Source organism: Dendropsophus ebraccatus, chromosome 15 (assembly GCF_027789765.1).
Source record: "Dendropsophus ebraccatus isolate aDenEbr1 chromosome 15, aDenEbr1.pat, whole genome shotgun sequence".
Lineage (NCBI taxonomy): Eukaryota > Metazoa > Chordata > Amphibia > Anura > Hylidae > Dendropsophus > Dendropsophus ebraccatus.
In genome coordinates this window covers 29,654,353-29,668,438 of record NC_091468.1, presented here as the reverse complement: position 1 = coordinate 29,668,438, position 14,086 = coordinate 29,654,353, and the positions used below count along the sequence as shown (strand labels likewise).

The window sequence follows — 14,086 nt, the reverse complement described above, 5'->3', positions numbered from 1 at the left end:
AGGCAGAGGTGGTACTGCCTTTAGCTGCCCCATGTGAAGCTGTGCTGATGCATTTTGGGATTGATAATTTGAAAAGGAGAGAATGCAGTCTTAGCCTATGTGTATACACATAGTATACGCTCCGGCCGGGATCTCTAGCGGTGCCACAAGAAACTGACATGTCAGTTTTCTGCTGCCACATCCATTGAATAGCCACTGCAGAAAACCTGTCAGTGCACACAATGGGGCATGCGTCTCCGGCTGAACGCTTCATTGTGTGCAAGGGGGAATACATATGCGGGCGCACACTGATGTGCCCGCATCCGAATTCAGCGGCAGTGAAGATCATTCGGTCGGTACTGCAGTACCGGCCAGGAAGATCTTCTCTGACACCGGCTGTTCCGTGACCCGGCTTGGTCACAGAACGACTGGTGTCTTACTATGTGGGAACATGGCCTTAAAGTGGTATTCTGCTCAAAAATACAGTGCTTTGGGAAAGTATTTGGCCCCCTTGAACTTTTCAACTGTTTGCCACATATCAGGCTTCAAACATAAAGATATAAAATTTTGTTTTTTGTGACAAATTAATAAGTGGGACACAATCGTGAAGGGGAGCGAAATTTATTGGATCTTTAAAACTATTTTAACAAATAAAAAACTGAAAAGTGGGGCGTGCAATATTATTCGGCCCCTTTACTTTCAGTGCAGCAAACTCCCTCCTGAAGTCCAGTGAGGATCTCTGAATGATCCAATGTTGTTCTAAATGACTGATGATGATAAATAGAATCCACCTGCGTGTAGTCAAGTCTCCGTGTAAATGCACCTGCTCTGTGATAGTCTCAGGGTTCTGTTTAAAACGCAGAGGGCATCATAAAGACCAAGGAACACACCAGGCAGGCCAAGATATTGTTGTGGAGAAGTATAAAGCCGGATTTGGATACAAAAAGATTTCCCAAGCTTTAAACATCTCAAGGAGCACTGCGGAAGCGATCATATTGACATGGAAGGGGCATCAGACCACTGCAAGTCTGCCAAGACCCGGCAGTCCGTCTAATCTTTCATCTTGAGCAAGGAGAAGACTGATCAGAGATGCAGCCAAGAGGCCTATGATCACTCTGGATGAACTGCAGAGATCTACAGCTGAGGTGGGAGAGTCTGTACATAGGACAACAATCTGTCGTACACTGCACAAATTTGGCCTTTATGGAAGAGTGGCAAGAAGAAAGCCATTTCTCAAAGATATCCACAAAAAGTCAAGTTTAAAGTTTGCCACAAGCCACCTAGGAGACACACCAAACATGTGGAAGAAGGTGTTGTGGTCAGATGAAACCAAAATTAAACTTTTGTCCACAATGCAAAACGATATGTTTGGCGTAAAAGCAACACAGCTCATCAACCTGAACACACCATCCCCACTGTCATACATGGTGGTGGCAGCATCATGGTTTGGGCCTGCAGCAGGGACAGGGAAGATGGTTAAAATTGATGGGAAGATGGATGGAGCCAAATACAGGACCATTGTGGAAGAAAACCTGTTGGAGTCTGCAAAAGACCTGAGACTGGGACGGAGATTTATCTTCCAACAAGACAATGATCCAAAACATAAAGCGAAATCTACAATGGAATGGTTCCCAAATAAACGTATCCAGGTGTTAGAATGGCCAAGTCAAAGTCTAGACTTGAATCCAATGAAGGATCTGTGGAATGAGCTGAAAACTACATCATTCGTCTTGGAAGGGAGGTGGAAGGGGGGGGGGGGTTTACAGTGAAAATGGAGAGAACTGCTCAGACACAGATTTTTTTGTTTTCAGCACAAAGCAGCAGCTCAGAACTGGGGAAAGAAGACTGCATAGATAGTAACAAGTAGATTGTAAACCTTTTGTGGGCAGGGTCCTCTATCCCTATGTACCAGTTTGCCATTTACCTTATTCACGTAATGTGTTTTGACTTTGTAATGTTCTGTTTGTCACCCCCTAACACTTGTATAGCGCCCTGAAAGCAAAGGGGCTTTATAAATAAATAAATAATAATGATAAGTAACAATAATAACAACAACAAGTATGGAATGAATTGTTAGTCTCACCATGGGCAGCAAAATATGAAGTGACATGTTTGAACGGACAACCCCTTTAAATCTGATGGTGACTGACCAGAAGTCACAAGGCCTAGATACAAAAATAAAATGTATGGCTGCGGCAGAGCTAACAGTTACCGAAAGAGTAGTAGATTCTTGGAATAAACTTCCAGAAGATGTGGTAGAAAAATATACCTAAATGTACACAGAAAAACTCTTGCTAATGCCAAGATACAGATCCAATACAGATATGAAAATTGCTAAAAGTGGTAGTTATTATTATTTTTGCCCATATTAGTTACATCCTGCATGCCTACAGCATAGGCTTATTATATGCCATGCAGAGGCCAAAGTGTAGGTCCATCCCAAGCATGAAGCCATCTAATTGTAGTGAGATGGTTTACACTATTTGCAAATGGTATACCAAAACCCTCATTGTTTTTATGTAGATATTTTTTTACTGTTTTTAGCAATTTTCATGTCTGTATCTTGCCATTAGCGGTGAGCTGTTTTTTTTTGTGTGTTTGTAATTTCAGTCATAGCAACGTGCTCCTGCCTAGTGTGAATGGTGTTGTAGGAGAGCTGACCACATTTGTCTTTTTAAAGCGACTCTCTGACCCCCCAAACCACTTGTACCTTCGGATAGCTGCTTTCAATCCAAGATCTGTCCTGGGGTCTGTTCGGCCGGGGATGCAGTTATTGTCCTAAAAAAATACTTTTAAAATTGAAGCCTGTGCCAAACGGGAGTATCTGTGTCCTAACTTTGCAACAACAATTGGGAATGCTCCAGGCAGATTGCCTCCTATTCCCCACCTGTGGAAGCCCGGCACATGGGCTGGATCGTTAAGGCACCTGCAATGTTCAGCATGGAGAAAATGTTCCAGTGGCATTCCTAATGATAAAGAGGGTGGGGAGGAGGGGCAGTGCAAAGTTAGGGCACAGATACTCCCGTTTGGCACGGGCTTCAAGTTTAAAAGTATTTTTTTAAGACAATAACTGCACCACCTGCTGAACGGACCCCAGGACAGATCTTGGATTAAAAGCAGCTATCCAAAGGTACAAGTGGTTTGGGGGGGGGGTCAGATTGTGGGTACAGAGTCGCTTTAACTAAATGTACACCTGGGCGGGATAAATATATATCTATCCTAAGATAATAAAAGAAATATTACAAAGGCATATTAGATGGAGCAGTGGGGCTTTTGCATCTGACAATCTTCTATGTTGTTTGAGACTGCAGGAACAGTGATGGGGATCATGCATTATATAGGTACAGGAGTGTCTCTATAGCAGAGACAATTTAATCAGTAAGTTCTTACATTTCTGTGCATTTACTGATTTTAACTTATACAAAAGGATATTGCTTAACAAGCTGCAGGGCGTTCCTGGGGTTTAGCATCATATGATAAGGAATATATTCAACTGATGAGTTTAACCTGAAAGTTACAATCACAATGGTTAGTAACATTTCTGATATCATATACATTTTACTCACACATGCAAGAGGGGAGATTTCTCAGCAACCAGCCCAAAATGAAATCCTTCCATTATTCTTTTCTTAGTCTGGACACTATAGTTGGCAGAAATGGGCAAAGTTCATACAAACGATCCCATAGGACTCTGGTCATGTTGTACTGAAGGTATATGAATAGCCTTAACCCTTTAATGACCAGGCCAATTTTTTGTTTTTTGCGAAAATCTTTTTCTTTTAACCCTTTGAGGACCAGGCCCAAAATGACCCAGTGGACCGCGCAAATTTTGATCTTAGTGCTTTCGTTTTTCCCTCCTCCCCTTCTAAGAGCTCTAGCACTCTCAGTTTTCTATCTACAAGCCATGTAAGTGCTTGTTTTTTACAGGAATAGTTGTACTTTGTAATGGCGTCATTCATTTTACCATAACATGTATGATGGAATTCCAAATATATTATTTATGAAGATGTAAATAGGTGAAATCGTAAGAAAGAATGCAATATGGTAACGTTTGGGGGGTTCCTGTGTCTATGTAATGCACTATATGGTAAAAGCGACATGATACCATTATGCTATAGGTCAGTCCGAACACAACCATATGCAGGTTACACAGATTCTCTAATGTTATATATATTTTTTTTTATGAAATCCTTTTTTTTGGCAATTAAATATTAATAAAATGGGCCTATTGTGACGCTTATAACGGTTTTATTTTTTCACCTATGGGGCTGTATGGGGTGTCATTTTTTCCGCCATGATCTCTAGTTTTTATTAATACCATATTTGTGAAGATCGGACGTTTTGATCACTTTTTATTGATTTTTTTTAATATATAATGTAACATAAAATCGGTAATCTGCGCACTTTTTCCCCTCTTTTCGTGTACGCCGTTCACCGTTCGCAATGACGCTTGTTATATTTTAATAGATCGGACAATTACGCACGCTACGGTATATTATATGTTTATCTATTTATTTATTTTTATATGTTTTATTTATATAATGGGAAAGGGGGGTGATTTAGACTTTTATTGGGGGAGGGGTTTTGGGGTAGTGTGTTAGTGTTTTGAACTTTTTTTTTTTACACATTTGAAGTCCCTTTGGGGGACTTCTACATACATTAGTTTGATTTATACACTGATGAATGCTATGCCATAGGCATAGCATTGATCAGTGTTATCGGCGCTCTGCTCATTGAGCCTGCCTGTGCAGGCTCAGTGTAGCAGATCGCCGATCGGACCGCATGGAGGCAGGTGAGAGACCTCCGGCGGCCCGTTTCAACGATCGGGACCCCCGCAGTCACACTGCGGGGGTCCCGATCGGTAAGTGACAGGGGACTCCCCCTGTCACTTACACTTAAACGCTGCGGTCGCGCCGCGATCGCGGCGTTTAAGGGGTTAATGACACGCGGCAGCGCGATCGCTGCAGCGTGTCATTACCGGTGAGGTCCCGGCTGCTCACTGCAGCCGGCCCCCACCTCCTATGAAGCGCGCTCCGCTCCGGAGCGCGCTTCATAGCGGGAATACCACCCATGACGTAAGGTTACGTCATGGGTCGTCTGGGGACAGACTTCCATGACGTAACCCTACGTCCAGGGTCGTCTAGGGGTTAAATCAACTGGTTTCAGAAAGTTAAATAGATTTGTAATGTCCTGCAGCATGTGGTGTTTTCTTTTCAGTCTGACACAGTGCTCTCTGGTGCCACCTCTGTCCGAGACAGGAACTGTCTAGAGTAGTAGCAATTCCCATAGTAAACCTGTACTTCTCTGGACAGTTCCTGACATGGACAGAGGTGGCAGCAGAGAGCACTGTGTCAGACTGAAAAGAAAACACCACTTCCTACAGGACAAACAGCAGCACATATGTACAGGAAGATTGCAAATTTTAAATAAAAGTAAATTACAAATCTATATAACTTTCTGAAGCTAGTTGATTTGAAAGAAAAAGTTTTTCGCTGGAGTACCCCCTTAGGCTATAGCGCTTGCATTATTTCATCTACAGACCCATTTGAGCTCTTATTTTTTGTGGCACCAAGACTTAATTTTTCCATAAAATATGCTGCAAAACTGGGAAAAAATATTTGCACGGTGAAATTGTGTGTGTGGTTTAGGGGTTCACCCTGTGGTATGTTATCTATGATTACAACAATAGGCAAATGGTTTCAAAAAATAAAAGTGTTATCAGAATAGAGCAATTTTAGTCTATGGGACTGTTTGAGGCGTCATTTTTTGCGCTTTGGTGTCGGACTGACACCTTTATCAAGCTCTTCCTCACTGCAAAATGCCAAGTCCTGGGCAGGACTTGGCGTTTTGCAGTGAGGAGGCAGGACTTGGTGTTTTGCAGTGAGGAGGAGCTTGATAAAGCTGTGGCTGTATGTATGGTCCAATGGTCAATTCCAAACTGCATTTTCATGCTTTGCCATCAGGATGGGTGGCGGGAGCAGAGAACCAGAGGCCAGGCCGTGGACTGATCTAAGAAAAACGCCTACTAGTGTTGTGCCTAAGGTTTGCACAACACCATCAGGTTAGTTTGGTCCACTTTCTAGTAATTTTCCCACTGATATTGTCCATGATTCAACATGTTGAAATAAAACAATCTCGCTAGCAACGGCCAGCAGGCTGTAATAGGAGCATTTCCTGTTGACTACCTGGACAATCTAAAGATCTTCCTAGCAGCCCCACTAAAGTGCCTCTTTAAATGGGCACTGTTGTTTTTTTGCCAGTTTTCTATATAAGATATAATACTATACATCCAGCCACAATGTGTCTCACTTCCTGGAAAACTAAAGTCGAGGCTCCATCACTAAGGCCATTTGTTCTTTAGTAACAGCAAAATAGAGACCAAATGCAGGAAGTGATGTCATGTGGCCCAATGGAGATGAATGCTGATTGACCAGCAGCTGTGCACACCCCTGTATACTGCTGCAGGTGAGGAAATGAACTCATAAAAAAGGCTCTAGCAACAGAATTAATACCAAAATGGACAGCATACATATAGCAATAATTAAAGGGGTTGTCCGGCGATAAAAAATTATTCACAGAATAACACACATTACAAAGTTATACAACTTTGTAATGTATGTTATGTCTGTGAATGGCCCCCTTCCCCGTGTTTCCCCCCACCCACGCTAGACCCGGAAGTGTGGTGCATTATACTCACCGCATCTCGTGTCGTCCACGGTCTCCGATCGTCAGCAGTGACGTCTTCTTCGGGAGCTTGGCGGATCTTCCCGAGTGCCGGCCACCCTCTGCAGCGTCATCCGAAGCTCAGCCGCGATTGGCTGAGCATAACTGTGCTCAGCCAATCGCGGCTGAGCGGCTGATGACGCGGCCACGTCATCAGCTGCTCAGCCGCGATTGGCTGAGCACAGTTATGCTCAGCCAATCGCGGCTGAGCTTCGGATGACGCTGCAGAGGGCGGCCGGCACTCGGGAAGATCCGCTGGCCTCCCGAAGAAGACGTCACTGCTGACGATCGGAGACCGTGGTCGGCACGCGACAGGTAATGTATAGCGCACCACACTTCCGGGTACACGGGTGGGGGTGGTGGGACACGGGGAAGGGGGCCATTCACAGACATAACATACATTACAAAGTTGTATAACTTTGTAATGTGTGTTATTCTGTGAATAATTTTTTATCGCCGGACAACCCCTTTAACTATATATTTGCTGTTTTTTTTTTTCTTTAGGTCATGACAGGTACATGTTAAAAACAAAAACAGAATAAAGGACTACATACTTTCTTAGTGTTTTCACAACAGATGCAGATTTGGACATGCCTTTTCTTTTTTCCCCATGCAAAACTTGTCTATGGAGATTGCTGATTTCCACTAGATCATAATCTAGTAATCCTAGTCGTCCTGTGTAAAGAGAAACTTCAGAATATTATCACAATATGACGGCACAGACTATTTATAATACATACAATAATGCAGGATTCCATGTAGTTTTTGTTTGTTTGCCTTAAAGGGAAATTTTAGAGTCCAATTATATTCCTGTTGCCTTCATTACTGTATAGTAGTGTCCTGTACAGTTTTTATCTCACTTTGAAGCCTCGCGTTGCCAGATTTAAACAGAATTTTTTACTTTTCTGTTAAACCAACGCCCGACCGGTCACACCCTTTCCTTAATAAATACAGAGGTTTTACTATTTAACTGACTATTTGCACTTTTCCCAGCAACTTCATTGTAAAATAGGTCGAACATTTGTGATTATGAAAGTGGAATTGCAAATGGCCATAGGGTTTTAATGCTAGGCTCATTAATCAGAAGGCTGGGGAGTGTGAGTATGACACTCCCATTTACATCTCAACCATCTGGAAATCCAGTGAAAAGTACAGAAAGTCAACCAAACAGGAAAACTCCTATACCTCAAGACCCACAGGTGCAATAAGAAAGTAAAAACATCTTTGGAATCAGGAAACTGGAGGCTACAAGATACTCATTATTTTGGACAGACTGCAGGTCCTTCTTAGGATGCATTCACACTAACAGCAGATTTGATGGGCCAGATTTGATTTGCTTTGAATCTGCAACTTCCAGATCTGCGCCATCAAATCTGCTACAGATCTTCTATGTGTGAATGCACCTTTAACCCCTAGGCGACCCTGGACATACCCGTACGTCCAGGGCTGCCTCCATGTGTTCAGAGCGCGGCCGGGCTCTGAACTGGCGCGGTCCCGGGTGCCGCTCGTAGTCCGGGACCGCGGCTATTAGTGGGCACGGTCCGATCGCCGTGCCCGCTAATAAAGTAATCGGATGCAGCTGTCAAAGTTGACAGCTGCATCTGATTACTTGATGCAGCCGTTCCCTGGTGTCTAGTGGGGTAGATCGCTCCTCCGGGACGTTGTCCCGGAGGAGCGATCCACACATCTTACCCCGTCCGGGGTCAGCGCCGTAATGGCGCTGATCCCGGCTCGGCACTCGATTGCTTCCTACTGCAGCAGCCGAAGCAATCAATGTGCCTATCTCATCGATTTATGCTGCATATTAATGCAGCATAGATCTGTATGAGAGATCAGAGTACTTATACTAGAAGTCCCCCAGGGGGGCTTCTAGTATAAGTGTAAAAGTAAAAATAAAAGTGTTGTTATTAATAAAAAGCCCCCTCCCCTAATACAAGTTTGAATCACCCCCCTTTTCCCATGTTATAAATAAAAATAAATAAATAAACATGTTTGGTATCGCCGCGTGCGTAATCGCCCAAACTATTAATCACATTCCTGATCTCGCACGGTAAATGGTGTAAGCGCAAAAAAATACCAAAGTGTAAAATTGTGCATTTTTGGCTGCATCAAATCCAGAAAATTTTTAATAAAAAGCGATCAAAAAGTTGCATATGCGCAATCAAGGTACCGATAGAAGGAACGCATCATGGCGCAACAAATGACACCTCACACAGCCCCATAGACCAAAGAATAAAAGTGCTATAAGCCTGGGAATAGAGCGATTTTAAGAAACATATATTTGTTATCAATGGTTTGAATTTTTTACAGGCCATCAGATAGGGTGGGTTCACACTACGGAATTCCGTCGGCTGTCCGCGCGCCTTTCCGATAACATGTCACTTCTTTCGGCGGATAGCGGAATACGGCGGCCCATAGAATGATGTCTATGGAGCCGGTGGAAAGGCACGCGGACATTATCCGCGAGAATTCCTCAGTATGAACCCACCCATACAATGAAAGTTATACATGTTACAAATCGTTGTAATCATAACGACTTGAGGAACATATATAACAAGTCAGTTTTACCCCAGGGAAATTGGCGTAAAAATGAAAAAAAACCCACATAAAAGAAATGCGGTTTTTTTTTTTTCAATTTCGCCACACTTTGAATTTTTTTCTGGTTTTGCAGTGTACTTTATGAAAAAATTCAAACTGTCATTGCAAAGTACAATTAGTGGCGCAAAAAATAAGGGCTCATGTGGGTTTCTAGGTGAAAAAAAGTGCTATGGCCTTTTAAGCACAAGGAGGAAAAAAAGGAAAATGCAAAAATTGAAACTGGCCTGGTCCTCTAAGGGTTAAAGGGAAACCCAGCAAACAAAAATGGCTTACAAATCGACTGGTGGTAGAAAGTTATGCAAATCTGTAAACTACTTCTATTAAACAATCTGTCTCCTTCCAGTACTTATCAGCTACTTAAAGGATAAGTCCGGCCAAAATTATTTTTTTATATGTTATTACTTATGGAAAGTTATACAATTTTCTAATGTACATTAATTATGGGAAATGCTCATACACTGCTATTTCCCTTAATTTAGTGTATCAGGAAGTGTTAGAATTCTCTCAGAAGCAGTGACGTCACGACGAATGGTGTAATTCCTATGGAGTGTCCAGCAGGGGGCGATCTATATATATAGAAGTCAATGAGTACCATTGACTTCTATATATAGTGTGCCCCTGCTGGACACTCTATTGAATCATTTGATGTGTATGCAATGTAATGTTATGTACTGTGATTGAATACATTTATGGAATACTTTGGGGAGCAAGTGTCCTTGCTCCCCAAAGTATACCATAAATGTATTCAATGAATACATTTGCAGGGCACCGAGCAGGGAGGGAGAGAAGTGTCATCTACCTCCCCCCTCCCTCCCTGCTCGGTGCTGGGCACATATACACAGTACTACTCCCCCATTATCTGCAGATAATGGATGAGTAGTACCTGTGCTATCTATGCCCATCATATCGCTGCCGCTCACACAAGGGCCGCTCTTCATGCCCCCTCCTCCTCCTCTGCTCCCCCTCCCGGCTTCAAACTAACTATTGCGCCGCTGACTCCCCACCGTTGACTCCCACCCGCCCGCTCCTCACACTATCCCGCTGCCGGCCGTCGCTCTCTGCTGCCGCGTCAGCCCTCCCCAACCCCAGCCGGGAGCACGGCGCTCCTGGTGCTTCCTGGTGTCCTTGGCCGGGGTGGGGGAGGGCTGACGCGGCCGGCATGCAGGAGCAGAGAGCGGCGGCCGGCAGCGGGATAGTTTGAGGAGCGGGCGGGTGGGAGTCAGCGGCGCGATAGTTAGTTTGAAGCCGGGAGGAGAAGAGGGAGCAGAGGAGGAGGGGGCATGAAGAGCGGCCCTTGTGTATTTGTGCCCAGCACTGAGCAGGGAGGGAAGGGGAAGGTAGATGGCGCTTCTCTCCCTCCCTGCTCGGTGCCCTGCAAATGTATTCATTGAATACATTTATGGGATACTTTGGGGCGCAAGGACACTTGCTCCCCAAAGTATTCCATAAATTTATTTAATCACAAAGTACAGTACATAACATTACATTACATACACATCAAATGATTCAATAGAGTGTCCAGCAGGGGCGCACTATATATAGACGTCAATGGTACCCATTGACTTCTATATATATATATATAGAGCGCCCCCTGCTGGACACTCCATAGGAATTACACCACTCGTCGTGACGTCACTGCTTCTGAGAGAATTCTAACACTTCCTGATACACTAAATTAAGGGAAATAGCAGTATATGAGCATTTCCCATAATTAATGTACATTAGAAAATTGTATAAATTTCCATAAGTAATAACATATAAAAAAATAATTTTGGCCGGACTTTTCCTTTAATGTCCTTAAGCAGTGCTCTCTGCTGCCACCTCTGTCCATTACAGGAACTATCAAAAAAAGGAGAGGTTTTCTGTGGGGATTTGTTACTTCTGTTTACAGTTTCTGACATGGACAGAGGTGGCAGCAGAGAGCACTGTGTGAGACTGGAAAGAATGCACCACTTCCTGCAGGATATACAGCAGCTGATAAGTACTGGAAGACTGTAGTTTTTTTAATAGAAGTAATTTATTAATTTGTATAACTTTCTAACTCCAGTCGATTAAAAAAAAGAAACTTTATAATTTGTTTTATTTATTTATTTATATACATTCTAAGGTCTCTAAGCTTTTAAAAGTCTTCAGACCCCAACTAATCACTAAAATAAGCTGGGAGAAGACTGTGCTACTCACATTCTCTCCTGGCTCTGTGCCACATGACTGACAACCTCATAATGTTTCTCTATAAGGTACTCTCGGAGCATGTGCACAGAGAGCATGGAGAAGCAGTGCTAAGCTACACAATTTCCCCTGCTAGTTTGAGCAATCAGTTGGGATCTGAACATCCCGACACCAACCAATTGAAATATTTGACATGTCCCTAGGACAAAATAGTGACACTTCAACATGCACTACCACAGACTAGCCATGATGTGGTGGTGCGCATGGTGGTTGTACAAAAGGTGGGTAACTAGCATAGTAAATGTCTTCACAATTATTTGCGGAGTGCAAGAGCAAGCATAAAAATAACAGATAAAAGAGAAATTCATGAAAAAGCTAAATGTAATGTTAGACATTGTCACCTATTCCAGTTGCAGCCAAATATTGAGCTAATGGGCATCCTAGACCTCCACAGCCTATTACTAACACAGATGCTCTTGATAAGTTTAGTTGTCCTGGAAAAAAAAATATAAAAAGAAATAAATAAAAATAACAATATATATTATATATCTCAACAAATATATAGTAAGCCACTGTCACAGCTTTACATGGGTATTATGCTTCATCCACAGGAAAGAGAATAAGTGTGAGATCATAGAACGTGACCCCTTTATAAATACCGACGGCGGAGTGATCCCCATTATAAATACCGACGGCGGAGTGATCCCCATTATAAATACCGACGGCGGAGTGATCCCCATTATAAATACAGACGGCGGAGTGATCCCCAATATAAATACCGACAGCGGAGTGATCCCCATTATAAATACAGACGGCGGAGTGATCCCCATTATAAATACAGACGGCGGAGTGATCCCCATTATAAATACAGACGGCAGAGTGATCCCCATTATAAATACTGACGGCGGAGTGATCCCCATTATAAATACAGACGGCGGAGTGATCCCCATTATAAATACCGACGGCGGAGTGATCCCCATTATAAATACCGATGGCGGAGTGATCCCCATTATAAATACAGACGGCGGAGTGATCCCCATTATAAATACCGAAGGCGGAGTGATCCCCATTATAAATACAGACGGCAGAGTGATCCCCATTATAAATACAGACGGCGGAGTGATCCCCATTATAAATACAGACGGCAGGGGGATCCCTATTATAAATACCGACGGCAGAGTGATCCCCATTAGAAATACCGACGGCGGAGTGATCCCCATTATAAATACAGACGGCGGAGTGATCCCCATTATAAATACAGACGGCAGGGGGATCCCTATTATAAATACCGACGGCGGAGTGATCCCCATTATAAATACAGACGGCAGAGTGATCCCCATTATAAATACAGACGGCGGAGTGATCCCCATTATAAATACCGACGGCTGAGTGATCCCCATTATAAATACCGACAGCGGAGTGATCCCCATTATAAATACCGACGGCAGAGTGATCCCCATTATAAATACCGACGGCGGAGTGATCCCCATTATAAATACAGACGTCGGCGCGATCCCCATTATAAATACCGACGGCAGCGTGATCCCCATTATAAGTACTGACCGCAGAGTGATCTTCATTATAAATACTGACGGCAGGGGGATCCCCATTATAAATACCGACGGCAGAGTGATCCCCATTAGAAATACTGACGGCAGAGTGATCCCCAATATAAATACCGACGGCAGAGTGATCCCCATTAGAAATACTGACGGCAGAGTGATCCCCAATATAAATACCGATGGCAGAATAATCCCCAATATAAATACCGACGGCAGAGTGATCCCCATTATAAATACTGACCAGAGAGCGCGTAGTTCCCCATAATATTTATTGTGCCAGCAGCAGGCACCACACCCATACACTAGACCACTGGAAGCCTACTGGCATAGATGTATAGCGCAGTGCCGACGTGGATGCATAAGCCATAGAGTAGAAACAAATATACTTGCCTTTAACACCAAACTCGGGTAAAACAAGTTGTCTGCTATATCTTAGTATATCGGCATTAGTAAGAGAAGTCTTTACAATTTCAACCAATTTTTCATCTACGGGGTGCAGCTTCGGTGCCGATGTGCCGCTTTTACCCTATAGAAATATAATTATGCATCACCTGTAAAGGGATTTCCATTGGCATGTCACAAAGATTAATGCAGGTGGATATAACTCCTAGGGCTTTGCTGGACTTACAAAGGGGTCCTTTCCACTCAAAAGTAGTGATGGGCAAACTTTAACCCCCCCACATCTGGAGAAGCTAGATGCCACCCCAGAAAGGGCATTCTGGAAAACATGCATACAGCCAAAGGCTGTATCTATGTTTTCCTAGCAGTCCTAGTGCTGCATCCAATTTCTCCAGATGCCGGGGGTTGAATACTGAATGTTTGGGTCCAGACACTTTGCCCATCACCATGACTATGATCCAGAGAACAGCAGAACAGCTTTCAGAAGCCCCAACGAAAATAACTAGAACAAGACTTTACAGTAAATCTGTTGGCTGACGACGGCTGCCAGTGGCAATCTATGTGGGCTCCTGTGGGTCCGCTTGTCTCCTGATGGCTGTATTTTTGTGTAAAAAAGATATTTATTTAGGTAGCGTGGTGTCAAAAAGGCGGGGCCT

General features: G+C 43.5%; 1 protein-coding gene across 2 annotated transcripts in view; it reads right to left on the bottom strand.

Moving 5' to 3' along the window:
- The window catches only part of MOCS3 (molybdenum cofactor synthesis 3), a 47,078-nt gene that overhangs the window by 31,659 nt on the left and 1,333 nt on the right, over positions 1-14,086 (bottom strand). For both annotated transcript variants that reach the window (XM_069954412.1, XM_069954413.1), the window contains exons 2-5: positions 13,422-13,557; positions 11,871-11,963; positions 7,257-7,377; positions 3,412-3,486 (exon numbers count right to left, since the gene is read on the bottom strand). In XM_069954412.1, coding sequence (XP_069810513.1) covers positions 3,412-3,486; positions 7,257-7,377; positions 11,871-11,963; positions 13,422-13,557 — 425 coding nt within the window. The remainder of the gene's footprint in view (positions 1-3,411; positions 3,487-7,256; positions 7,378-11,870; positions 11,964-13,421; positions 13,558-14,086) is intronic.